The 25,013-nt window shown below is 44.7% G+C and overlaps 1 protein-coding gene and 1 long non-coding RNA gene across 6 annotated transcripts in view; one reads left to right on the plus strand and one right to left on the minus strand.

Annotated features, from left to right (window-relative positions):
• MALT1 (MALT1 paracaspase) overlaps window positions 1-7,512 on the plus strand; it is a 59,227-nt gene extending 51,715 nt beyond the window's left edge. For all 4 annotated transcript variants that reach the window (XM_030762017.2, XM_022584379.3, XM_030762018.2 and 1 more), the window contains 3 exons: window positions 163-320; window positions 1,446-1,571; window positions 2,597-7,512. In XM_030762017.2, coding sequence (XP_030617877.1) covers window positions 163-320; window positions 1,446-1,571; window positions 2,597-3,037 — 725 coding nt within the window. In that variant the 3' untranslated portion in view covers window positions 3,038-7,512. The remainder of the gene's footprint in view (window positions 1-162; window positions 321-1,445; window positions 1,572-2,596) is intronic.
• The window catches only part of LOC149747649 (uncharacterized), a 36,575-nt gene continuing 11,562 nt past the window's right edge, over window positions 1-25,013 (minus strand). The window contains exon 2 of one of the 2 annotated variants that reach the window (XR_016387645.1): window positions 1-25,013. This exon is cut by the window's right edge and continues 5,683 nt beyond it. This is a non-coding gene — a long non-coding RNA (uncharacterized LOC149747649). The other variant, XR_016387644.1, reaches the window with a different exon arrangement.

Here is a 25,013-nt window from a genome sequence, read left to right on the forward strand (position 1 = left end):
GTGTGTGTGTGTGTGTGTCTTTAAACAATGTTACTTATATAACATTTTTAAGCAGCAGAAATAGCTCTAATTGTATTTTGCCTCATAAAGAATATTTGTTTGCCACTTAACATCAGAAAACTTACAAAGCATTCTTTAAATATTTATAAATTGCTTTTTCAGAACTTCCAGAAAGTATGTGTCTTAAATTTCAATGTGGTGTTCAGATTCAATTAGGATTTGCAGCTGAGTTTTCCAACGTCATGATAATCTATACAAGTATAGTCCACAAACCACCTGATATATTAATGTGCGATGCCTATGTTACCGATTTTCCACTTGTAAGTCTTTTTCTTCTATTTAAAATATCATGATATATCCTCACTTACTAACAACTAAGTTTTTGAAAATTTAAAAGTTGATAAATGTAAAGGCAATATATATATATATTACACTTATAAAAATATTTGCATTTCAGTCATGATAGTCGTAATATTTAAAAACTAATTGCCAAAATACCTTAAATTTGTTAAGTTTAGGAATGTCTGAAGTTCACCCAGAAAAGAAGGCTTTAATTTCCCTTACCCTAAATAGGATATCAAATATGAAGGAATAAAATGTGCTATACATATGTCCAGAATAACTTCCTTTTAAAAACGTTTCCAAAAACGTTTCCAAAAAAGTTACTACAATAGTGTAAGTCGTATTTGTCAAGCTATAGTAGTATATTGGAAGAATAGAAACCTAGTTCTTTCCAAAACATTTATTTCGTATTGGCCTAAGGAAGCCACTAAACAATATCCCTCTTTCCTACATCGTTGTAGTAAATTGAGGCGTAAGCACGGAGTAAAGCAAACAATCCAAAACATCTCCTTTGCTTCTCCTTCATAGAGGACATTTGCTCAGTGTGACCCCCAGAATTAGACGGGTCTGTGCACCAGTCCCGGCAGCTCTGGACCCGGGTTGGCCCCCGGGCACTGGGCAGGCGGAGCCTGAGGGCTGCTCTCTATAGAGTAACAGAGTAGATCCCCTGCTCTCGACAGCCGTTGCCTCTAAAAGAAAAAAGGGAAAAGCTGCCTTTGGCATGTCTACTTATTCCTCTTAAACATACAAATCACATAAATCCCCCTGCACCTTCCCAAAAGTGATGTATGTGGAAGGAGAGAATCCAGGAATCTAACACTAGTGGGGCTCGAACTTAAAAGGAAACTTGAGGACACTTAGAAGTGTTTGTAGGAATAGTTTGAAAGTAACTGTCCTTTCAGAGCTAACTTCTTAAGTGTATCGGTGAGGAATTTAGAATTTACTCTAGAATGTTATATTTTCATTGTATCTCTAGCCCTAGGTAAGGGATTACCTACTCTGACCACAGTTCATCAGAGAGCAGTACCTGTTAAGATGTTTTATGGTCAGATGATGTTGTGACTTCCATTGATTTCATTAATAACGTTTGCTGATTTTCACAGGACCTAGATATTGATCCAAAAGATGCAAATAAAGGGACGCCCGAAGAAACTGGGAGCTATTTAGTATCAAAGGATCTCCCCAAGCATTGCCTCTATACTAGACTCAGCTCACTGCAAAAATTAAAGGTTATTACTTTTCCTGTCTATAACTACTAAGGGAAAACTTTATGAAAGTGAAAATGCATTTTTGCCTGTGAACCTTGGATTGGTCCATAGATGTGCTGCTGCTTTGCGTATTAAGTTGAAGTAGAGCGAACGGCTGGCTGTGCAGCAAGTCTCAGTGACCTTTTGCATGTTGTATCCTGTCCCTGATAATGGCCTGAGGATTGGTGTGTGAGAATGCAAGTAATTGCCCTCCACAGAGACAAAAAGCATAGTCTACTTGTAAATATCTTAGCATTTTGTTAAGCATTTCCTATTTCTGACTTTCTACAAAACGTAACAGATTAGAATTGGAATTTATTTTGATCTCTTTTCATCTCTCGTTGACCTTAAGTCAGAAACTACATGGTACATGGTCTATAGGGTTGAAGTTTCTAACAGAACCAAATTCTTGCCGAACTGAGTTTTTATTTATAGCCAAAACCTGGGGAATGAAGTGAGCACTGTTGACGAGGACAGTCATAAACCTGCCGTTGCCCCGTCCGTGGCTAATCTACTTCCACTCTCCTTGTATCTTTGAACTTCTGTCCATTATCTGATTCAATTATACTTCTCCACCTATGGTTGTGATTATTCTGTAGTATTTTTAAAACAGCTAAACAAAATTTTGACCTAGATGTAAAGCCAGTTATTGTTTCATTAAAAGATTATTCCCCATCTCCAGTCATAGGGAAAGATCGGTTCCCAAGCCCCACTGCTTGGAAAATACCTTTCCCCTGTTCATCAGGAATACAATACCAGATCTCTATGATTTTGACTATACTAATTCAAAGCATTGAATGAGGGAAAAAGAAGCTAATTCTAGCCGGCCTTTCTTAGTATAGGGAAGGTGTAAAGGATACCTTGAGGGTCTGGAACCTGGGAAACAGGAGTGAGACTGGGTTTTTGTTGTTGTTTGGTTTTGTCTGTTATGTTGTGTGAATGAGAGTCTAAGATTGATATACTTTCAGGGTTGATGAAGATAACAAACATTTTCTTTTCCTTTTCAGGAACATCTAGTCTTCACAGTGTGTTTATCATATCAGTACTCAGGATTGGAAGATACTGTAGAGGAAAAGCAGGAAGTGAATGTAGGAAAACCTCTCATTGCTAAACTAGACATTCACCGAGGCTCCGGACGGAAGACTTGCTTCCAAACTTGTGTTATGTGTAACAGCCCTTACCAGAGCTCAACAGCTGTGTCCGTGGGAGCTGGCCATTATCGTTCATCTCAAGACTCATTCTGTGGTGTTTACCATTCACATCTTAGTAACTCAAGTAATGTGATGCCGTCAGATAGTTGTCGTTGCAGCCGGACTGCAGATGCGTTTATTTCAAGTCATCATACCCACCATTATTCATGTCAGTTTGGCAGAAGCAACGTGCCAGTAGAGACAACGGATGAAATACCATTCGGTTTCTCTGATGGGCTCAGAATTTCTGAAAAGTGACCTTTTTGTTTTTGAAAGTGATCATAATTAATAGATGTCTCATCCAACAGTACTTAACATAAAGTCAGGTATTGGGGAAAAGCAAATATATATACATGTGGAAAGAAAAAATTAGTAACAGCTGTTTCATGGCAAACTCAGGACTTTGAGATGCTGGAATTATATTATTTAACTACGGACTTCCTAAGATTCTGTGAATTGGTTGATTTGTTCTGTAAGTATGAAGTACGGATGTGTATATGTTTATGTGTATATAACAAAAGTGTTTTCATTTTGACCACTCTGAAGTCAGAACAGTGGGAATGGCATTACTGTAGAATAAGTCGTATTTTTAGAGCCAGAAAATGTACCTTGGTGGTCATCAGGCTTAACCTAATTTTTATCAGTGGGAGAAACAGATTGAGGCATCTTGTTTAAGTTAGAGCTGAGACCTCCAGGCTTCTATTCCAGTGTTTATTCCACTACATACTGCCTTCCTGACAGGTTCTGAGACAGGTAGTATTTTGGTAGATAGATTTAAAGATATATAAATATGGATATCTGTATATAATCTAGAAATGTATGGACTTTAGTTTGTGATTATAGGACTTTGCTGCAAATGCCAGTTAAGAGGTTTGTATGTAAATCTTATGTATAACAGGCTGAAATTTCTTAAGGTCATGTAAGCACGTGAGAAGTGACAAGATGTTTGTCTATGTTAAAGCCCTAGACAGCAGGATAATTTTGCTACTGGATGACCTTGGTGGCTGTTTACCTGAATCTTACAGATATTGGCCATGTCTTCCTTAATAAGGTGTATTTTCTCATTTTATTGGCCTTAGGAGACAGTCACCTTTGGTTCTACCTAAAAGCAAATTTAAAAAGCAGCTGGCAATAAAAAGCTTGAATTAGTAATTTTAAAACATCCCACAAAGAAAATCCCAGGCCCAGATGTCTACACTGCTGTATTCTACCAGACATTTTTTAAAGAAGTAGCACCAATCCTTTGCAACCTTTTTCCAAAAATAGGAGAACACTTCCCAACTCAATCTTTTGAGGCCAGTATTACCCTAATACAAAGACATTGCAATGACATTGCAAGAAGGACAAAAACATTGCAAGAAAACATTGCAAGAAAACTACAGAGCAATATCTGTTATGACTATAGACACAAAAAATCATCAACAAAATACTAGCAAAATATAAAAAGGGTCATACACCATGACCAAGTGAAATTTATCCCAGGAATGCAAGGTTGGTTTAACATCCAAAATTAAACATAATGTGTAAATTATCTTGTTATTCACAATAGTTATATTCTATAATGTCACTATGAATACTGAATTAGCGAATACAGAGCCATTGCTCCTAGGGGAAATGTGTGTGTTGTACACATATACGTATCTCAAATAGACTGTAACCTTAAATCCTAAAATCAACTTATCCTGGTAGAGTCTATTTATTTTATAAGAGACAAAATGAGGTTCAGAAGTATTAAGTGACTTGCCTGAGGCCACCCAACTAATGGGCCAGACTTGGGATTCAGACACATCCAACTGGCCCCAGAGCCAGAGCTTCTTGCACTATACTGCCTTTCCCCATGCCTTCTCCATCCTCTGGTCATCTCTGCAAGAGAGCTGAAACAAGAAGGCAAAGCATTGCCTTGTTTGACCTCAGCTGAGACCATGCACCTCAAGGAACTCAGTTTTTTTCACCCGTCTGCACATGTCCATGAATGGTCATAAAAGTGCTGCAAGTATTGACGTTAGGGTTATAAACAAATTTTAAATAAGTATATTGGCAAATTTACAAACACAGAATCATGAATGAGGATCATGTTCCTAAAGATCAAAATTACCACATTGTCTTGTCTTAATGTATACAGAAAAAGCATTTGATAAAACTCAGCACCCTTTCATAATAAAAATACTCAAGAAACTAGAAATAAAAGGGGAACGTCCTCAGGATGATAAAGGGCATCTACCAAAAATACACACCTACTTAAACATCATATTTAATGGTGACAGACTGAATACTGACTGCTTTCCCCCTAAGATCAGAAATAAGACAAGGATTTTCATTCTCACCACTTCTATTCAACACTGTACTTGAGGCACTAGCCAGGGCAATTAGGCAAGAAAAAGAAAGGGCAACCATATTGGAAAAGAAGTAAGACTATATGTATTCAGAGATGACATGATCTTGTTGTATATAGAAAATTATAAGGAATTCATTTCAAAACTAATGAGTTCAACAGGTTGCAGGATAGATACAAAGATCACCATACAAAAATCAGTTTTATTTCTATACTAGCAATGGACATTCTAAAATTGAGACTTTTTTTTTACTCCTGTTTATAATAGCATTAGATGAATAAAACAAAACTACAGAACATTGTTGAAAGAAAGAAGATGTAAATAAATGGAAAGACATCTTTGTTGGTGGATTGGAAGACTTAACACTGTTTAGATGGCAGTGCTCCCCAAACTGGTCTACAGATTCAATGCAATTCCCATCAAAATTCCAGCTGGCTTTTTTACAGAAATTGATAAGCTGATAAAATTCACATGGAAATGCAAGAAACCCACAATACCCAAAACAATCTTGAAAGAGAACAAAGTGGGAAGATTCACACTTAACCAATTTTAAAACTTATTACAAAGCTATAGTAATCAAAACAGGATAGACATTACAAAGGAATATAAAATATAACAGTCCAGAAATAAACCCATACATTTTATGATCAATTGATATTTGGTAAGGGTGCCAATACCATTCAATGAGGAAGAGTAGTCTTTTCAACAAATGATCCAAGGACAACTGGATAGCCACATGCTATCCAGTGGCTATCCCTGGATAGCCACTTATGGTATAAGGAAGGCTATCCCTTCCTTATACCATACACAAATTTTAACTCAAAATGGATCATACACCTAAATAAGAGCTAAAACTATAAAACTCTTACAGGAAAACAAAGAAGTAAATCTTTGTGACCTTGGGCTAACCAACAGCTTCTTAGATACAGCGCCAAAAGTACAAACAAGGGGAAAAAAATAAATTGGACTTAATCAAAATGAACTTTTGTGCTTTAAAGGACACCATCAAGAAAGTAAAAAGACAACCCACAGAATGAGAGAAAATTTTTGAAAATCACATCTGATAAGGGGTTTGTATCTGGAATATATAAAGAACTCATAACTCATAATAATGAGCCTTTTATATGCTAGTGCTTAATTATGGTTTCTGTGGAGCAGTAACCAATGGACTTTCTGTGATGATGGAAATCTTGTATATCTTCACTCTCCAATATGGTAACTTCTAGTCCCATGTGGTCATTGAGGAGTTGCAATATAGCTGGTGTGAGGAACTTTTTTTTAATTTTGGTTTTAATTTAAATAGCTACATATAGCTAGGGGCTTCCATATTCAACTGCACAGCTGTAGAGAATCGGGCTAGAAGTTAGGTAGGGTAAAGGGACTTTTTGGCTTTCACTTTATATTTTTCTGTACATTTGAATTTTTAAACCAAGCATGTATTTATAATTTTAAAACATTAAAAAAATAAGAATGGTGCAGTTTTTTCATCTTTTCCATCAGCCATGCTTTTATTTTACTTGAATCTCACACACCAGTTGCTTTGTAATATTAGCATAGGATTTTTTTTTTATATACATCAGTGGAATTTAGGAAAGGTAACCTATCCATACCAATGACAAAGTGAGGAAGAGATTAGGATAGTAAAGGCTCACTAAATCCAAAGCTAATACTTGATTCTAGAGAAGGTATTTTCTGGAAAGTAACTTTAAAAATTATAAAAATTATAAGTTACATGTTTTCTAATAAAAGAAAAATCAAACCTCAACACATGGGATCATTTGAATGTAAAACATTAAAGTGTTGTTCTTCCAGAGGTGAACAGGTAAATAGAGGTATAGCCTTAGGAAAGAAAGTCTTTAAAGAATACTGAAAAGGGGCATTTAGACCTTTTGTTTTTCCTTGATCTCCAAATCTAACTTGCACGTGAAGCAACAATGAAGTGGTCTCAGTAATCACAATTTTTTTCAACTCGTCAAACTCAAGAAATTCAATTATGTATCCATAGCTCAGATAACTGAGATATTGACACATAGATCTGCACCAGTTCAGTGTCAGGATGAGATCTGATTTTTTTTTTTTTTTAAGGCCCAATAAATTTTAAGTTGTTTCCTGTTGTTTAAACGTTCCCCTGGTATTTGTATGCTGTTGCTTTCAACTACCAACTGTTGCCAAAAACTCAGGATTTACACATTACTTTCATGTATTTCAACCTGTTTTTGTAGCTTAACATTGTGAATTTTATCCAGGCCCAACCACAATAAGTTTTCAATACTTGCCCTTGAATTATATGACATATTTCTCATATTGATAAGCTGTAAGAAAAATACACCCAGAAATGATGTTTGTATAAACGTATTTTTTTTTTTTTCTGTTTGACAGCATTAAAAACATTTCAGCAGACACAAAGTTTGGCTTTCCTAAAGTCTGAGTCCGCTCCAAGTGGTGTGACTTAAAGTGTGTTATTTATCTTGTGTATGCTTTTTCTATTTCTTTATCTGTAAAATAGGGACGATGATATAATATCATAGGGTTTATAACACTTTACAGGGTTGGCAATACTCCAGAAATTCCCGTAAAGCGCCAGCCTTTTTAAAAGGATCATCATTCTCCATCTGGCATTCTCAAAATCGTACCAGTCCCTATACGGGGCGTAGTATCTGTTATTAAGGTACTTCCTACAACGCACTTTTCATAGTATTGGCAATGCATATTGGCTTCTAAAGTAAGTTGCAATTGAATTTTGTTCACTCCAAATTCACTTTGCAAAAAGTATGGAAATTGAACGTCCCCAGCCGTTAATGTTACATAAAGTACTTTACACGCAAAAACAATTTGATTAGCAGTGTTTCTAATTGGTGGGATTATTTGTCTTTGCTTACCTGTATTTTCCAGTTCTTATACAGAGAACAAGTATAGTTTTAAAATATATTGTTTAATATTCTGGGCATCAATAAATGTTTTTTTTGTTTTTTGTTTTTTTGTGGTACGCGGGCCTCTCACTGTTGTGGCCTCTCCCGTTGCGGAGCACAGGCTCCGGACGCACAGGCTCAGTGGCCATGGCTCACGGGCCTAGCCGCTCCGCGGCATGTGGGATCTTCCCGGACCGGGGCATGAACCCATGTCCCCTGCATCGGCAGGCGGACTCTCAACCACTGCGCCACCAGGGAAGCCCCAATAAATGTTTTTGATCACAATTTTTCATAAATGCAATCAAGTTTAAAAATGCAAAGGGTCTCATATAGGGGTTTTTTTTGTAAATTTATTTATTTAGTTTTCGCTGCATTGGGTCTTCGTTGCTGCACACGGGCTTTCTCTAATTGTGGCGAGCAGAGGCTACTCCTTGTTGTGGTGCACGTGTGGGCTTCTCATTGCAGTGGCTTCTCTTGTTGCGGAGCAGAGGCTCTAAGTGCTCGGGCTTCAGTAGTTGTGGCACACGGGCTCAGTAGTTGTGGCTCGTGGGTCTAGAGCGCAGGCTCAGTAGTTGTGGCACGTGGGCTTAGTTGCTGTGCAGCATGTGGAATCTTCCCGGAGCAGGGCTCGAACCTGTGTCCCCTGCATTGGCAGGCAGATTCTTAACCACTGCGACACCAGGGAAGTTCTCTCATGTGGTTTTTGATGTCATAATTCATACATAGGTCCTTTTTTAAATTTTAAAATTGAGATGTTCCCAAACTCAAGAGAAAAGTTGCAAAACTAATACAAAGAATTCCCATATTCCCGTCACCCTGATTCTCTAAATACTAACATTTTCCCATATCGTATCATTTTGTCTCAAATGTATATGTTTGTATGTATATCTATATACATATATGTATGACATTTTTTCCTGAGCTGTTCGGAAGTAACCCTTTAGCCCCTAAGCAAATACTTAGGTGTGTATTGCCTAAAAACAAGAACATACTTGGTAACACACTGTCAAGATGACACTTAGGATTCCAGAACCTCCCTCTGCTGTGGCCTGACCGCCAGGAACCGAGGGCTTATCTTGTTTGTCTCCCTTCCCTCAGGGATCACCATCCTGTGCTCCTGGTCCAGTATCTAAAAACTATTGTTTCTTGTATTTTGTCTGCTATTCTGGTTGTTTAAGATGGGACAGTACCTCCGGCCTTATCATTCCATCATGGGTAAGTGAACATTCGCAAGTAATTTTTAAAACTAATCACATATTCAAAAATACTTTTGGATGAGTTTGCATATATTGCAAGAAACTATTACCAAACCAGGGTTCGTTGCTCAAAGCACAGCAAGTCAACCGTGAAACACCAAGGTCTGCAGCAGAGAAAGGGTTTCTTTGCAAGGCAGCCAAGCAAGGAGACGAGAGAACTAATCTCAAATCTGCCTCCTGGAAGGCAAGGGGCTTTTATGGGATAAAACTGAGGGAGAGCAGGGAAAGGTGATCTGAGACAAGAGAAAGGTGAGGTAGTTGTCATTCTGTGCAGATGCAACTAGGCTTCTTCACAGGAAGAGTGTTGAGAAAATGGTAGCACCAGCACGATCAGAGGGTAGAGTTCTCGGCTCTCTGATGTCAAAAGGTCACCAAGAGGACGTTCACACACGCCCAGCTGGAGGGTCAGTGGCCCTAACCAGTCTTAAGCGGCTCGAGAGAGTACAGTTCCAGGAGGGCACAGTTACCCAGCCGGCAGCAACAGTTACCTGATTAGATTCAGAGACAGCTTCTTCAACAGGAGAAGCAAAGTTCCCTGGACAGTGAGATCCATGAGTGGAGGACAGGGTTAGTCTTACTCATCGTGGTGCAAGGCACATAGTAGGTGCTCAAAAATAGGTCAAAGGAGTGGACATCCAACCAATCTGTTCTTGGTCCCGTGTCCCTTTGCCGACAGAGGCAGGGAGTGTTTGTCCATCCCCTCAGAGTCTGGTTCTCGTCTAATTCTATCGAGACATTGATCTTCTACCCGCTAACCTGCCCGAGGGTCCTGTGCTTTGGTTAATATGTACTTGCCGCTAAACTAACTCTTCTTCACCGCTAATGACTTGGTGCTGTGTTGGCCTCAATCTTTAAAATCTTCCATTGAAATGGAAGCCACCTTGGTCTCTTTTGAGAAGAAGTGTCTCTTGTTTCATTTATGAGCAAATGAGGTTCCCAATACAAACCCCAAAGAAGACATCAGCATGGTTGTAACATGGGCAACCTGAAGGCACTGAAGATGGGGGAACCGGGTTGTGAATTTACAACATGCAACCAAAGGGTTCAGTTTAAACACGTGTACTTTAAAGATGAAGGCAGTCAGAGGCAAGGTGGGAATGGCGAGGGGCAGGTGCAGATTAGAAATTCAGGAACCTCTTTTGATGGAGCCGTCAGAAATCAACTTTCCCCTTGTAGATAGAAAAAGAATGATTCACAAAGAAGCTTCTGGAGGGCTTACCTGGTGGCGCAGTGGTTGAGAGTCCCCCTCCCGATGCAGGGGACACAGGTTCGTGCCCCGGTCCGGGAAGATCCCACATGTCGCGGAGCGGCTGGGCCCGTAAGCCATGGCCGCCGAGCCTGCGCGTCCGGAGCCTGTGCTCCGTCCACAACGGGAGAGGCCACAGCAGTGAGAGGCCCGCGTACCGGGGGAAAAAAAAAAAAAGCAGCTTCTGGAAAGCTGAAGTTATGGGGGAAAGACTTTAAAAACAAGAAAGAAAATGTCTAGGACTCAATACAGTGATTTGGAGCTAGAAAGCAAAAATACACTGAGCTGGTATTTGTACTTGTGGCGAAGATTCACACATAGGACTTCTTGTATGTGTGAGCAAACGCATTCCCTTTATGCTTTTTCTCTGGCACTGATCATGTCTTCCTCATAAGTCCCCAGTCATGTAGCGGTTTGGGGGATGAGTGGAGAACAGTTCTCTCTCACTAAGCTGCCTCTGGTAGATGGGTGGGGACTGGCTAGGCCCCATGTCCCAGAAGGGAAGCAGGGAAACAGCTCCCGTCCTCACGGTTTCCCTCGGTTTGTCCTAACCCAACCCCGACGTTAGGGGAACTCGAGTTGGGATTACGTGCCCCCATGAGCCCCGACTCCGTCAGCCCTTTTGTCCCAGCATCTGAGGGCCGGGTCCCCTCGTCCGCACCCTCACACACTCCCGATTTCCGACTGTGCAGGTAAGACTCTGTTCTAAGAAGAAAAGAACTTAGAAAACTCAGTAAAGCCTGACTTTAAAGATTACTGCCCTGCTTAAATGAAAATAAAGCCAAACACCTGTTTTTTATCTGTTTGCTTTCCTCCGTACAACTCTAATCACCATCCCCATCTCATCCCTAAGGCACCCCGCTCCCCCCAGGCCCAAGATGCTTTGGAAGAAAATTGAGGCAGAAGTGGAGAGACAAGAATTTTTTCTGGTAATTCCCTGTACCCACCGTTGGCAACTAAGGTTTCTTCCTAGGACTTCGGAAATAAATAACTACAAACTGGTTAACTTAACAGAAACACACATTCCCTTAGTTCTGGAGGCCAGAGTCTGGAATCAGGGTGTCCCCAGGGCCACACCCCATTTTGGGGCTCTAGGAAATAATCTTTCCTTATCTTTTGACCTCAACTACCAACATCTGCAAAGCCCTTAGTTCCTCTCGCGTTCTGAGGTTCCAGGAGCATATGAACTTGGGGGATGCTTTTCAATCCACTACAGCGACCCACTTTTCCCCAGGCTCCCCCTCTGGCCCTCCTTCCCCGCAGCCTGCTATCAACGGAGGGTAAAACTCAGTACAACAGGGAGTCTGTCCCTTGCCACTGCTCCGCTTTTGCTACTGAACCAAATTCCCTTGCCCAAAGCCCAAGCAGCCATAAACGCCGAGACCCCAGTTTGTGGAAGTTTCTCCGTGACGCAGTCTAGCTACCAGACCGCAGAACAAGCCTCAGAGCTGCCTCGCCGGAGGCCAGGGGCTCAGGGTATTTATGAGATTGAAGCAGGACGGTCTCAGGCATGGGGAGGGTGGGGAAGGGTGATTGGAAATAAGAAAAAGGTGAGGCAATTGCTCGCTCCATGTTCAAAAATGGAGGCTCTTCGCACGATCTGAGGGTGGAGTTTTCGGCCCTCTGACGTCAAAAGGTCACTGAGCGGACACTCGCGCATGCCCAGTTGGAGGGTGGGTGGTCCTAACCAGTCTCAACCAGCTCAGCTCCAACTAGACACAGCTGACTCCAAGTTCCTGGAAAACATCTTATTGTTTACGCTACGTGCTGTTTGGAGGACATACAAGTTCTTGTAGCAAGCACTAAAGCAAGCTTGATTAGTGAGACAGGTTCCAAGTGTAATGGATCTAACTAATGATTACCCTCAGTTTCAAAATTCACACCTTTCTGAGCAAACTATTTCCCTTCCTATTCACTATCCCACCCGAAAACTGACTTTTTAAAAGGCAATTTGCATCTACTATTTTAGTAGCATCAATATTACTGAATGAAGACATGGGAGCATAAATATTTATGCAAAGGAAGGAAAAAGTCTTTGGAGTGGGATGTGCCACTTTCTGTGTGCTGGGTACAAATGTTTTACACACAGCATCTCATTTAACTCTCAACATCTTTGCAATTTATAGATGAGGAAACAAATTGTTAGGCTGACCCAAGATCTCTCAATTCACCTGGAGAGCCCAACTGGCAAGTGGCAAGGGCAGCCCATTGTTTTCTCCACTATGCCGCTGCTTATTACCCAGTAATGAAGAGATACACAATCCTTGTTGAATAATAAATGCGAAATCAATGCAAAAGTGGGCTAACGTTAAATGACATTAAATGTTCACATTTGATGGAGTATTAAATATCGTGTCAAAGATACAAATCTTTGTTTGAATGAAGCTTGCAAGAAACCATCCTACTTGGAAAACAGAAGGAATGGCATCTTGAATCTTATAAACTTGATCTTGGTGTTTTTCTAACACAGCAGAGAAAGAGCCAAGTACGATTTTTGATGACATGTGTGTTAACAGAGTGGCTTAATATTTCACTCTTCTAAGAACATGAAAAGTAATTTCTAAATATTGACACATTATTCTTAAAAGAGAAGGTAATTTACCATCTCTGTGTGAAAGTCACAGGTCACATTCCAAAACTTTCCTAAGAAGTTGACCTAAATTCAGAAATGTTGCTGTATTATGCTCAACAAAGTCTGACAGGGAAAGGTGTTAAAAAGAATATTTGTTTAAAGTATTTTCATTAGCTTTAGTTTTACCACATTCGACTTTGTGTAGAATGGTCATTTTTCTATTATGAAGATTTAGTGCCTTCCCCAAAGACCAATCATTTTTATAATATACATCTTCTACGAACACCTATCCCCTTTGCTGCCACACTTGGGTTCCAACATCACTCTCTGACCTCAGGATCCTCTGTCCTGTGCTCAGCTTGGGTAAGTGGCTTTGTCTCCCTTCCCAACGACCTGCCATAATGGTGGACGTCACATCTGCGTCCATTGCCTTTCAAACTATTCAGAGTAGCTTCTCTCTGGAAGGGTGGGATTGGGGCTCCCCACCTCTGTTTCATCTGGAGCAGCTCTGCTTTTATCTATTTTACATGCTGCCTTTCCAGGTAAGCTTTGGTTTGCATAAAAAGTTTCTCAGCCAGAAACAATGGATCTAGTCTCTGCTCACTAGATCCCACCATTGCTGGGGGATCCTCCCCTCACACACAGCTAGGTGACCCCGCCCCCATAAGTTAGGTGACCTGAGGCAGACTACAGAGCTGAGAAAGAAGGGGAAGAAGAAAGTCCCATTGAGCTGCAAGGGCTTCCAGCCTCCCCGTTAAGGGGAGGAGGTCAGTGGGCAGTCAGTCTGAGCTGCTGATGACAAGTACAGGCCAGAGGAGCAGGTATGGACCGGGAGTTTTGGCAAACAGCACAAAACTTGGCCCTGAAATCAACTTTGTCATTCAAGATGTGGCTTCCTGGTAGGTGTTATTAACAAGGCAAGACACCATCTGATAACCTTCCCACTGGAATCAGTTATTGCTAACTAGGTATTAAGTTTCTTAATACCGGATTTTATACTTTGGAGTCACCTGACCTTGTTGTGATCCCAGGAACTATACGGTTTCGGAGCATGCAGTGGCATTCCCACCAGCAGGGCAAAGTGTGCTTGTTGGGGGAGGCCAGGTGGGCGACACGCCAGTGTCAGCCCGCCTGTACGCGCCCTCCCTGGAAGCACACCTGTGTAGAAAGGACAAAGCATTTTGTAAGCATGATAGGAACCAGGGGAGGCGCTGTAAAGAATCCAGTGGTTAAGGACGCCAGGCTGAGCTGACCCAAACACCCATCTCATTAGCCAACCTTGCCAATGAGCCTGGATGATTCAAAAGTCCCTGTCCCAGGGCTTCCCTGGTGGCGCAGTGGTTGAGAGTCCGCCTGCCGATGAAGGGGACACGGGTTTGTGCCCTGGTCCGGGAGGATCCCACGTGCCGCGGAGCGGCTGGGCCTGTGAGCCATGGCCGCTGAGCCTGCGCGTCCGGAGCCTGTGCTCCGCAACGGGAGAGGCCACAACAGTGAGAGTCCCTGTCCCAGCAGTACCTGCATCTGCTACCAACGCCCCTTTCTGACAGAGGATCTTCTTCAGCGGTAGGAACACCCAGTCAGCTTGAGACTCGCCTTGCTGGTCTGGGAGCCATTCTAGCCACACCCACTGACCTCACACATCTCAGGTCTGACCCATGAAGTGTCAATATCTTGGTGCGACTCTCAGGACTACCTTTTCCCTCATTTTCATGCCCTGGACCCTTGTTGGCAGATGTGACCAACATGGGTGACCAAGGCACATGTCGGAGCTGGCCAGCAGAGAGGGCCAGTGGCTGCAGAAACTGTAGTAAGATAGCACTGATTTGTCCATAGACTGAAAAGAATGTCACCAAATAATACAGTGAGGAAGCGGAAGGAGGCTTACCAGTCCCCACTGGTGAGCAACGGGGGAAGGGAGGTCTGTTTCCGGCAGGGCCACAGGGGCAGCTGGCTTCCAAAACGCCTCTTTAAAGGGACACGATTAGGGTCCGCCCACACTGCATGGGAGCTCTCTGACCAGATGCCTTAGGCCTGGGGTTACCAGAGCCCCGCTCCCTAGATCTATCCCCAGAAATGCAATCTAAGTGAGGACAGCAGGGCTGTGAGGGACAGAAGGGACATTGCAGGACCTACTCCTCCAAGCTTCACATCTGGTCCAAAGAGTATGCAAACGTGCCCAAGGTCAATGCTGCTGCCTGAGTCTGCGGAAGCTATGGTGCCCGGGTCACTTAAGTGGGAAGACTGGGGGTCTCCAGAATCCCCTTTAGGAATTGGTTATACACCTTGCCCTCGTGGATGACCAGCCGGGAGCCGGAGTAGAAGCGGGAGGACCCCTGCCGCTCCAGCACTGCCTGAGCTCAGCCAGCTTCCTAAGCAAAGGGCCCCCGGGGCGCACAGCGCAGGTGCCGCCTGCTGTGGAAGAACCAGAAAGGCACCTCCTTGAAGCTCTGCACCCACAGCTTCTGCCTGTGGTACTTGTTCATGAACACGAGCTGCCGTGGCCCGCTGGGTACACCTGCACACCACCCTGATGCAAGCCAATGAGCGCAGGTGTGCTCTGCTGGCAACCGTGGATCTGGTTGGCTGCCTTCTGCCCTGAAGTATCATCTCCACGCTGGCACAGACGCATCTTGAAACCCAGGATACCAGGCACCTCGTAGGGAGAAGGCAGTTCTGCAGGAGGACAAATGAGTACTGGATCCCACGTTTTGTATCCTCTGTCACTCTCTGTAACTGACGCTGGTGACATGTCATGTTCCAGGGTTACAGTGTTTAAGCTGGGAAGCCAGAGGCAGTCCCACTTTTCTCTACACTGTAGTACAAAACTTCAGATTTCCTTAGCCACTCAGATTCTTCTAACTGCAGGAATCTTCCTGGTAGAAACGTGATCCTACCACGAAGAGGCAGCATAAAACTAAGAGGCCGGGGATTAAAAGGGCAGCCCCCTGGGTCTGAAGCCCAGCTCTGCAGCTCACCTCTTTTTTTTTTTTTAAGATTTTTTTGATGTGGACCATTTTTAAAGTCTTTATTGAATTTGTTACAATATTGCTTCTGTATTTTGTTGTTGTTTTTCTTGTTTTGTTTTTTCTGCGATACGCGGGCCTTTCACTGTTGTGGCCTCTCCTGTTGCGGGACACAGGCTCCGGACGCGCAGGCTCAGCAGCCATGGCTCACGGGCCCAGCCGCTCCGCGGCATGTGGGATCTTCCCGGACCGGGGCACGAACCCGCGTCCCCTGCATCGGCAGGCGGACTCTCAACCACTGTGCCACCAGGGAAGCCCTCCTTAACTCTTAAGTGCTCAAATCCCAACTCTTTATACCTGAAACTGTCGTTGTCAAAGTTACCAATGGTTTCTATTTGGTCAAATTCAATGAATAATTTCGTGTTGTCAGCCCTGAAGACGCCCCCTAAGTAGGTCCTCTTCATCCTACCGCCCCCTTGGTTATGTTCCTCGCACTTTCTTCAGTTTGTAAATGTAGAATTGTCAACCTACTTTTTGTCTTTTTCTTCTAGACCCTAAGCTTTGAGGGCAGGGACTGTGTGTGCCCGATCCCTGACACAGTGCCTGGCACAGAGAGGGCACTTAGTGGATGTGTACTGAGTGAATACGTGAATGAATACGCAAGAGAATTCAAAATCGTTCTTTTTAAATAAAGCTGGTGAAAACAGAGTTCCTGAACCAGAGAAACACTCTACTTCAAATACTTCTTCCAAATGGCACAATTTCAAAATACCAAGTTGTAGGTGGAATCTCTGATGTCCACTATCTCTGTTAAGAAATCTGCTGCCAGGACTTCCCTGGTGGTCCAGTGGCTAAGACTCCACGCTCCCAATGCAGGGGGCCTGGGTTTGATCCCTGGTCAGGGAACTAGATCCCACATACTGCAACTAAGACTTCGCATGCCACAACTAAAGATCCCACATGCCGCAACGAAGATCCCGCGTGCCACAACCAAGACCCAATGCAGCCAAATAAATAAATATTTTAAAATATATATATATATATATTTTTTATATATCTAAGGTTGCTGGATAATTTGCTCAGATGAATATTCAGGCAATCAGATAGATAATAGGAGTTGGAGTCAAAGGGACAACTTTGCCAAGATTTTCAACAAATAATAATAACCAACACCATTCCCTGGCAGTCCAATGGTTTAGATTTCGCCTTCCAATACAGGAGGTGCGGGTTCAATCCCTGGTCAGGGAGCTAAGATCCCACATGCCTCACAAACAAACAAACAAACAAACAAACAAACCGGGGGCTTCCCTGGTGGTGCAGTGGTTAAGAATCTGCCTGCCAATACAGTGGGCACCGGTTCGAGCCCTGGTCTGGGAAGATCCCACATGCCATGGAGCAACTAAGCCTGTGTGCCACAGCTACTGAGACTGCGCTCTAGAGCCCGTAAGTAACAGCTACTGAGCCCACGAGCCACAACTACTGAAGCCCATGCGCCTAGAGCCCTGTGCTCCGCAACAAGAGAAGCCACCGCAATGAGAAGCCACCGCAATGAGAAGCCCGTGCACCGCAATGAAGAGCAGCCCCTGCTCACCGAGACTAGAGAAAGCCCGTGCACAACAACAGAGACCCAACGCAGCCAAAAATAAATAAATAAAATAAATAAATTCATAATAAAAAAACATAAAACAGAAGCAATATTGTAACAACTTCAATAAAGACTTTAAAAATGGTCCACATCAAAAAAAATCTTTAAGAAAATAATAATAAGCAACACGTATAAGGTGCCTACTATGTGCTTTACACGGATTCTATCATTCACGTTAACGACAGCCCTACGAAGCGTACTATTACTATTATCATCCCCATTTTATAGAGGAGGAAGTTGAGGCAGAGCGGTAACGCGCCCAAGGTCAGCTAGCAAATAGTGCAGCTGGTCTAGGAATCCGGGCTGTTTGGCAGCAGAGACTATGCTGCCTCTTGTTTGAATGAAAAGAAGATGCTTCCAGAGGAGGTAATGTTGGTGTGAAACCCGGAAAGGAAGGGCAGGGTCCAGATCGTGATGCGCGTTGTATTTCACGCTGTTTTGTAATCACCCTCTTGGCGATTGGCAGACTTTGAAGGAGGTCAGACAAGGGCGTGACAGCATCACCTTAACAACATTCTGGAAATTCAGTCTGGCTGCAGGGTCAGGCGGGAATGGCCTAGGGCAGGCAAGCTTTTCAGAGACTCTTGCAACAAAGGGGGACTGGGCAGCGCATCTAGAACTCTGTTTTGGAAAGGAAATGGGGGAACAGCAATGACAAAGACGAGCCCAGGACAGGGCACACCCTAGAGGAGCAAGCAGGGCGAGGCGCACCCCTCAGGGAGTTAGGAGCCAGAGCCCGCCCCCGGGGGGCTGCGGGGAGAGCTGAAGCTCACCTGGCCCGGAGGGGAGAGCGCCCAGTCGTGCTCGCCTGGAGCTGGCTTGCTGGTGGTGATGCACCCTCACAGCGGGCTCGGTGAGAAACTGGGGCCCTGGGGAAATTGAGGCCCCCGTTTCAGTACTGCAGGTCCGCACGGGCCTCCTGGGCCTCCTGGGCCTGCCTGGCTCTCTGGGCCAGGCCTTGCCTTGTGTTTCCTTTTCTCGAGTCCTGGTGGTCATGAGCTGGGATTCCCAGCAGAGGGCAGTAGAGGCTCATTTGTCCTTGGCTCTGGGTCTGGGCTTTTTTTACAGCCCGGGAGCTTGCACACCCTCCGGGCCTTCCCCTCCAACCCAGGGCACAGAGAAGGCCGGGAGCCTCGGGAAAGGCTGCCTGAGCAGCCAAGCCACGATGAGGCCTTGTAAGTAGCCACTGCCTCCTCCTCTCCTGACCTCTCACCCCATGACCCTGGTGCCCAAAAGCCCAGAGAAACGGTAAGAAGCACTGCTCCTGGGTGGGGCCTCGGACACCGGGCCTCCTCTCAGGGAGGCACCTGCTTTGAGGAACAGTCAACAAGGGCCCCTCTGGGGATGGGTCAGGGCACAGGAGCCACAGGACTTAAGAGTCCCAGCTGCCCTCTGAGTCCTACCCACACAGCGAGAGAAAACGCCAGGATTGCAGAAGACGCCCCAGAAGCCCCCACCCTGGACTTGAGCCTCACGGAACTGGGTGTCAGATCATGAACGAAGGCCCTCAGATCCCTCCCAGTCCAGTCTGTTCTTTTCTTTAAATTACTTGTAACTGTGGTCAAACATCCCTAAACCTAAAATTTACCATCTTAACCATTTTAAGTGTACAGTTCAGAACTGTTAAGGGCAAGCATCTTGTTCCCACTCTAGATTTCAATCGTGATTTTCCATATATAGAACCCGAGGCACAAATACAGTGAACCTCAAAGAAAAGGCAGGGACCTGGAGAATGATTTTGCTGAGAAAAATACAGAAGGAATTCCAAGGTGGGCCTGAGAGGTTTCTCAGGCTATTAGGCACCCACAAAGTTTCCAGACCCCTCTGCCCCGAGGGGCTGGGTGCAGGTATCCTGTCCATCTCAATCATATCTGCCCCCAGGCCTTCCCCAGACATTGGCCGGACAGAATCTGCAGCCCATCTAGAAGCGGTAGAGAGCACCCGCAAAGGGATCCCTGCCCACGTTCAGAAACAGGACCGAAGGTTATTCAAAATCCTCTCAAACATCGCTTTGAAAATAATCTGTACAGCATGTAAATGGAATGTCAATGGGTAGGGATGAGTAATTGTGACCCAAAACATTTTAAGCAATAAAATACATTCAGGTGTTTGGCCTTTGATAAGCTACAAAGCTGAGCAAAACAGAACTTGAACCCCTAATAATAATAACGGCTAGTATTTAAACAGCTCCTATGAGCCTGGCACGATGCCAACTACTCTCCTCATTCAGGGTTTTGCAGTGGAGGTGCTGTTTGTTGTGCCTATTTTACAGAGGAGGAAACTGAAGCCCCCCAGAGCTAGCTGACTTGCTCAAGGTCACAGAGGAAGGAAATGGTGGAGCCTGGATTTGGACCCTGCAGACTAGCTCCAGGTCGTGGCCTAATGACCATGCCTTTGCCTGACATGCTGGGGCCGGGGTGCAGTGACAGACTGTGGGAGTTCCCAGCCCCAGGGAACCCAGGAGTGGGTGGAAGGGTGAGTTCCCCATCTTTGAACAATGTCAGAGTCACCAGTCCTGATGAGCTAGAATTGCCCTAAATCTTTCCATTTTAATTGGTGAATTTTCACATAAAAACTTTAACGGGGGCATTCACACACATGCTCATGAGCCACACCCCCTCTTTCCACCACATGCCCTCAGTTCTGGTCTTAGTGCAAAAAGAAACAACAAATGTCACCAAAGTACCTGAGAACGTCCGGAATGTTTGAACACTTCAGCAGGAAAACCTTCCTCGGCCCGTCCCTTCTTCCCCTTCATTCTTGGCTTTGCTGCCGGCTCTTTAAGAGATTTGAACCTGAGAGCACCTGGCCAGGAAGTTGCGTTATCCCTTGATCTGAAAGAGCCGAAAGAAAAAGTAGAACAAAAAATATCGAATGGTTTTCTATTTGCCCGTACTTGGTTTTTTGGAATGTATTTTCGCTCTTATATCTCAAGCTAGTGGTAGGTGGGGAAAAAAGGTTTGAGAATAATATTCCCGTGCACCAGGCAGCTGAGCACACCGTGAGTTTAATTAACCTCTCCTTCCTTTGGCTCCGCATCTGACCTTCCCTCTCAACCTGTACCCACTTCATTGTCATGGGGAGAGGGTGTGGGGAGGGACCCAGCAGCTACTCTAATTGGTGAGAACCTACGTCTATTTATTATCACCTAGCTGCACTCACAGAACAAAAAAAATACAGCCTTCGGTGCCCAGCGTTGATTGATCTGTAGCGGAGGCATTTATGAACACACTCTTTCCATTTTCCCTTTGTTATCTGTTCATTATCTTTTGTAATGGAGGCCTGCTTTCACGTGTAGGTACAAGTAGGTGATGTTTGAATGCACTTTGGGATGTAAGTATTTCAACAGACACTTGGTACTAAAAAAAAATAATCCTAAACGATAAGAGCCCTGCCTGCTGTCTTCTGTGGGCTGTGTCTGCAACCGATCCTTTCAATATTTGTCGTTTCGTTCTTCCACGTATCGTCAGTGCTCCTACTGCCAAATGCAGCTGCATTCGGTGGCTTTTAGAATTTTTGCAGTCCCTTTTCCCAATCAGTGGTGCATGCGTCTATTAACTCTCTCCCACGCTTCCTCAGCCATCCTTCAAATGAAACGAGCACCCTCTCTCCTGCTCCAGGTCCCCTCCGAGTCTCTTGCCAGGAAGTGCCTCCAGTGAGGTATTTCATCCCAGGAATTATCAGCTAAAACGAACTATTTCTGGCTTTATCAGCAGAGAGAATAGGATAAGAATCCTACTGCGGGAGGGGAGATTTCTTTTGGGATTTTCTCTCCCCGTCCTGTTGGACCAACTTAAACATCATTTCTGTTTCTTTAAACCAGGGTTTCTCAGTCATGGCACTATTGAAACTTGGGGCTAGATAATTCTTTGTGGTCGGGAGCTGTGAACTGTGGATTATTTAGCAGCATCCCTGACCGCAGCCCCCTAGATGCCAGTAGACCACCCTCCAGTTACCTCCAAGTGGTGACAACCAGACATTGCCAAACGTCCTCTGGGGGCGAAATTGCCCCCTCCCCAATTGAGAATCACTGATCTAGTGGTTAGAAGCTGAAGACACCGTGAAACAACCTACAACACACAGGACAGCCCTCCAACAAAGAATTATCTGGCTCCAGATGTTAACAGCACTGAGGCTGAGAAACCCTCAAACTGCCCTGATTGATCCAGCATTAGCCAAGTCTGCCATGTTTTGCCACTTAATCAATTCCTATCTGATACATCACTCATTAAGATTGTTCTCCCTGGTACAATCAAAGGATTGAAAGAGCTCTGTAAACAGTACAAGCTTGGAAGAGGGAAAGTGTGCTTATCCTAAACTTGGGGCTATCCAAAACTTTGTAGATGGGGCTAACCCCTTGGAAGGGAAAGAACAGCAGGAATCGAGGCTCGAGAGGATTGGCCAGCAGGGCTGGGGCAGTGATGGTCATTGTAACCTCAGCAGTGACACAAGAGACTGTGGTTTGTGGAGAGCCTCCCACTGGGGACTCCAAAGCCTCAATACTGAGAGAGAAAGGCGGCAGTCAGTCTGCTGTGCTCAGGGCTGTGTGTTCAGCTGTGGTGCAGGGAGGGTCAGAGGCGCCTGCGTACTCTGGAGCCAGATCAAGTCCTAGAAGCTCCCACAAGATCTGACAACAGGACAGAAGACTTGTGCCCATCTGGGAGGTTCTGGGCCACATGGATGCCAACTCATTGTCTTACTCTCTGGGCAAGGTGTGGCGCCACTCCTTTTGAATGGCGCTGACTGGGGGATTTCTTGAAGGTGTTCTGAAACCAGATTTCTCCACTGAGAATTCTTTTTTTTTTTTTTCTTTGCGGTACGCGGGCCTCTCACTGCTGTGGCCTCTCCCGTTGCGGAGCACAGGCTCCGGACGCGCAGGCTCAGTGGCCATGGCTCATGGGCCCAGCTGCTCTGCGGCATGTGGGATCTTCCCGGACCGGGGCACGAACCTGTGTCCCCTGCATCGGCAGGCGGACTCTCAACCACTGTGCCACCAGGGAAGCCCTCCACTGAGAATTCTTACCTTGAACCTGGTTCCCTTGCAAAGCAGAAGGAAATTTGATATGTGGCTCCCATCAAGACTCCTCCTCCTAATCCAATGCCAGGAACAGTCTCGCCAGAGACAGTCCAAAAGGACTCAGTGTGCTTTGGTTATAAAATCTCTTTTCCATTCTCCACAACTGCTGTGACCAAGGGCATCTCCCTATCAACCTGTGAGGCCTGCTTGGTGGGTGGCTAGACTTTAAAGGACTTTCTCTGCTTTCCAGAGGAAGAAATTTGTACAGCTCTAGGGTCTCACCACCCCTAGCTCAGGAGAGTCCCAGGTGTGACCTCCCTTGCCCCCAAGGTGGGGGACATGTGGAGAAGCACACTTCCCATCTGCACATTTCAGAACCGCAATGGACAACTCGTGGGTGAAACAGTCCACGGCCCTTGGAAGTTGATGTTATGGGAAGATTTCTATATTATAGAAGTTCCTCTTCAAAATATCATTCAGTCTCTCTGCCCTGATTTCCCAGCATGGGAGGCAGAATAACGGTCCCCAAAAATACCCACATCCTAATCCCCAGGACCTGGGAATGCTACCCTACATGGCAAGAGGGATTTTGCAGATGTGATTAACAATCTTGAGATGGAGAGATTATCCTGCATTACGTGGGTGAGCCAACGTCATCACAAGGATTCTTATAACAGGAACGTAGGGAGAGCTAGAGACAAAAGGAAAAGGCCATGTGATGATGGAGCAGACACTGACAGATGCTCTTTGAAGGTGGAGGAAGAGGCAACAAGCCAAGGAACCCAGGCGGCCAGTAGAAGCTAAAAAAGGCAAGGAAATGGATTCTCCCCGGAAGCCTCCTGCAAGCCCACCTGATGCCCCTTTAGCACTCCTCTCTGCGTCCTCCCCTTGGAGGCTCTCTTGCTACTCACTTTCACCTGATTCACCCATATTCAAATGTTGGGGAGGAGAAGGGACAACGTGAGGCCTCCACTCTCCTCCCTGTTATCCTGCTCCCGGCTCATCCGGAACTATTTTTCAGAGCTTTATTCCTTCCCCGCCTTGGGGTAAAGAAGGAGTCTCCCTTACCTAGAACTTACAGTACAAAACCACGTTTTTTACAGGGGAGTTTTACTGCTCCAGACTTGCGGGCGGGGGGCGCACATCGAAGAACTGTTTGTTCCCTGCCCTGACTCTACTGCCATATTACTCCGATTAATGGTTCGTCCGTGTTCCCTTTTCTGGCCAGCCATTTCCAGGGCATTTTGCGAAGATTCATGAGTTAGCATTTGGAAAGAACTCTTTGAACTCCTACATAAACAAAAAATCTCACAGCTGGAAATCCTGATGCCTTTTAATGAGTCCTTATAAAATCCCAAAGCACTTAAAAATTCATGTTGCTCCCTAGAAATAGCTTTCAGTTCTATACATACATGTAGTTCCATACATATCAGGTACATTCAGAGCCGCTGTTACAGAACACTTACGAGGTACCAGGCAGTGAGTTAAGCTCACTGTGCACACGATCTCGTTGATTTAGGGAGATCAAGATCACCTGTGACCTGGGCTGTCTGAGTTCCTGGGAGGAAAACAAAGTCCCACAGGTATGTTTGCATCCACCCTGATGTCACCAGCTCCTGTGCACAGAGCCTGGTACAGGGTAGGAACTCGGTGAGGCAAATGGATGGCATTTCTTTTAATTATAGCAAAGTGAAATGAGCCATTACTGGAGAGACCAAGCTTAGGTCAGAGAAGCAGAAATTGATATTGATAATACAGTGTTCTCTGCTCTTCTGGTAATGTACAGATTAAAAAAATGCACCGTGGCTGGAATCAATTCCTGAAATCAATACCTTCTTCACTGATCCCTGCTCCTCAAGCCTGCTGCTTCTTTCCCAAATAAGCACAAGGCCAGGGCCTTAAGACACTAAGCACACGGCCTTCTGTTTGGGAGCTGTTTTCTGGGTATTGTCTCTCTCGTGCCAAGTACCACCGGGAATGCTGCAAAGCGCTTCTCAGAAGTACCTTTATGTCTTGGCTCATTTTCCAAGAAAAGGACAAGAGGGACAAGGGGGACTTTCGACTGTGGGAAACCAGAGTAAATAAGTATGGAATAACACAACTTGTGTTATTCTTCAGTGAAAGTTTAGAGGAGTCTTGCATGTAAATGGCCACCAGGGGGCACTGTTATTCTCTAAAAATGCTGCTGGAGGGAGGGGGTAGTGTGTGTGTGTGTGTGTGTGTGTGACATATATGCACACACGTGTGTTGGAGTGAGAGACAACTTCCCTCTCATCCACTCCCCTCCACTCAG

This window comes from Delphinapterus leucas, chromosome 14 (assembly GCF_059928025.1).
Source record: "Delphinapterus leucas isolate spDelLeu-1000000601 "Yukka" chromosome 14, BTC_Dleu_Yukka2, whole genome shotgun sequence".
NCBI classification, from domain to species: Eukaryota; Metazoa; Chordata; class Mammalia; order Artiodactyla; family Monodontidae; genus Delphinapterus; species Delphinapterus leucas.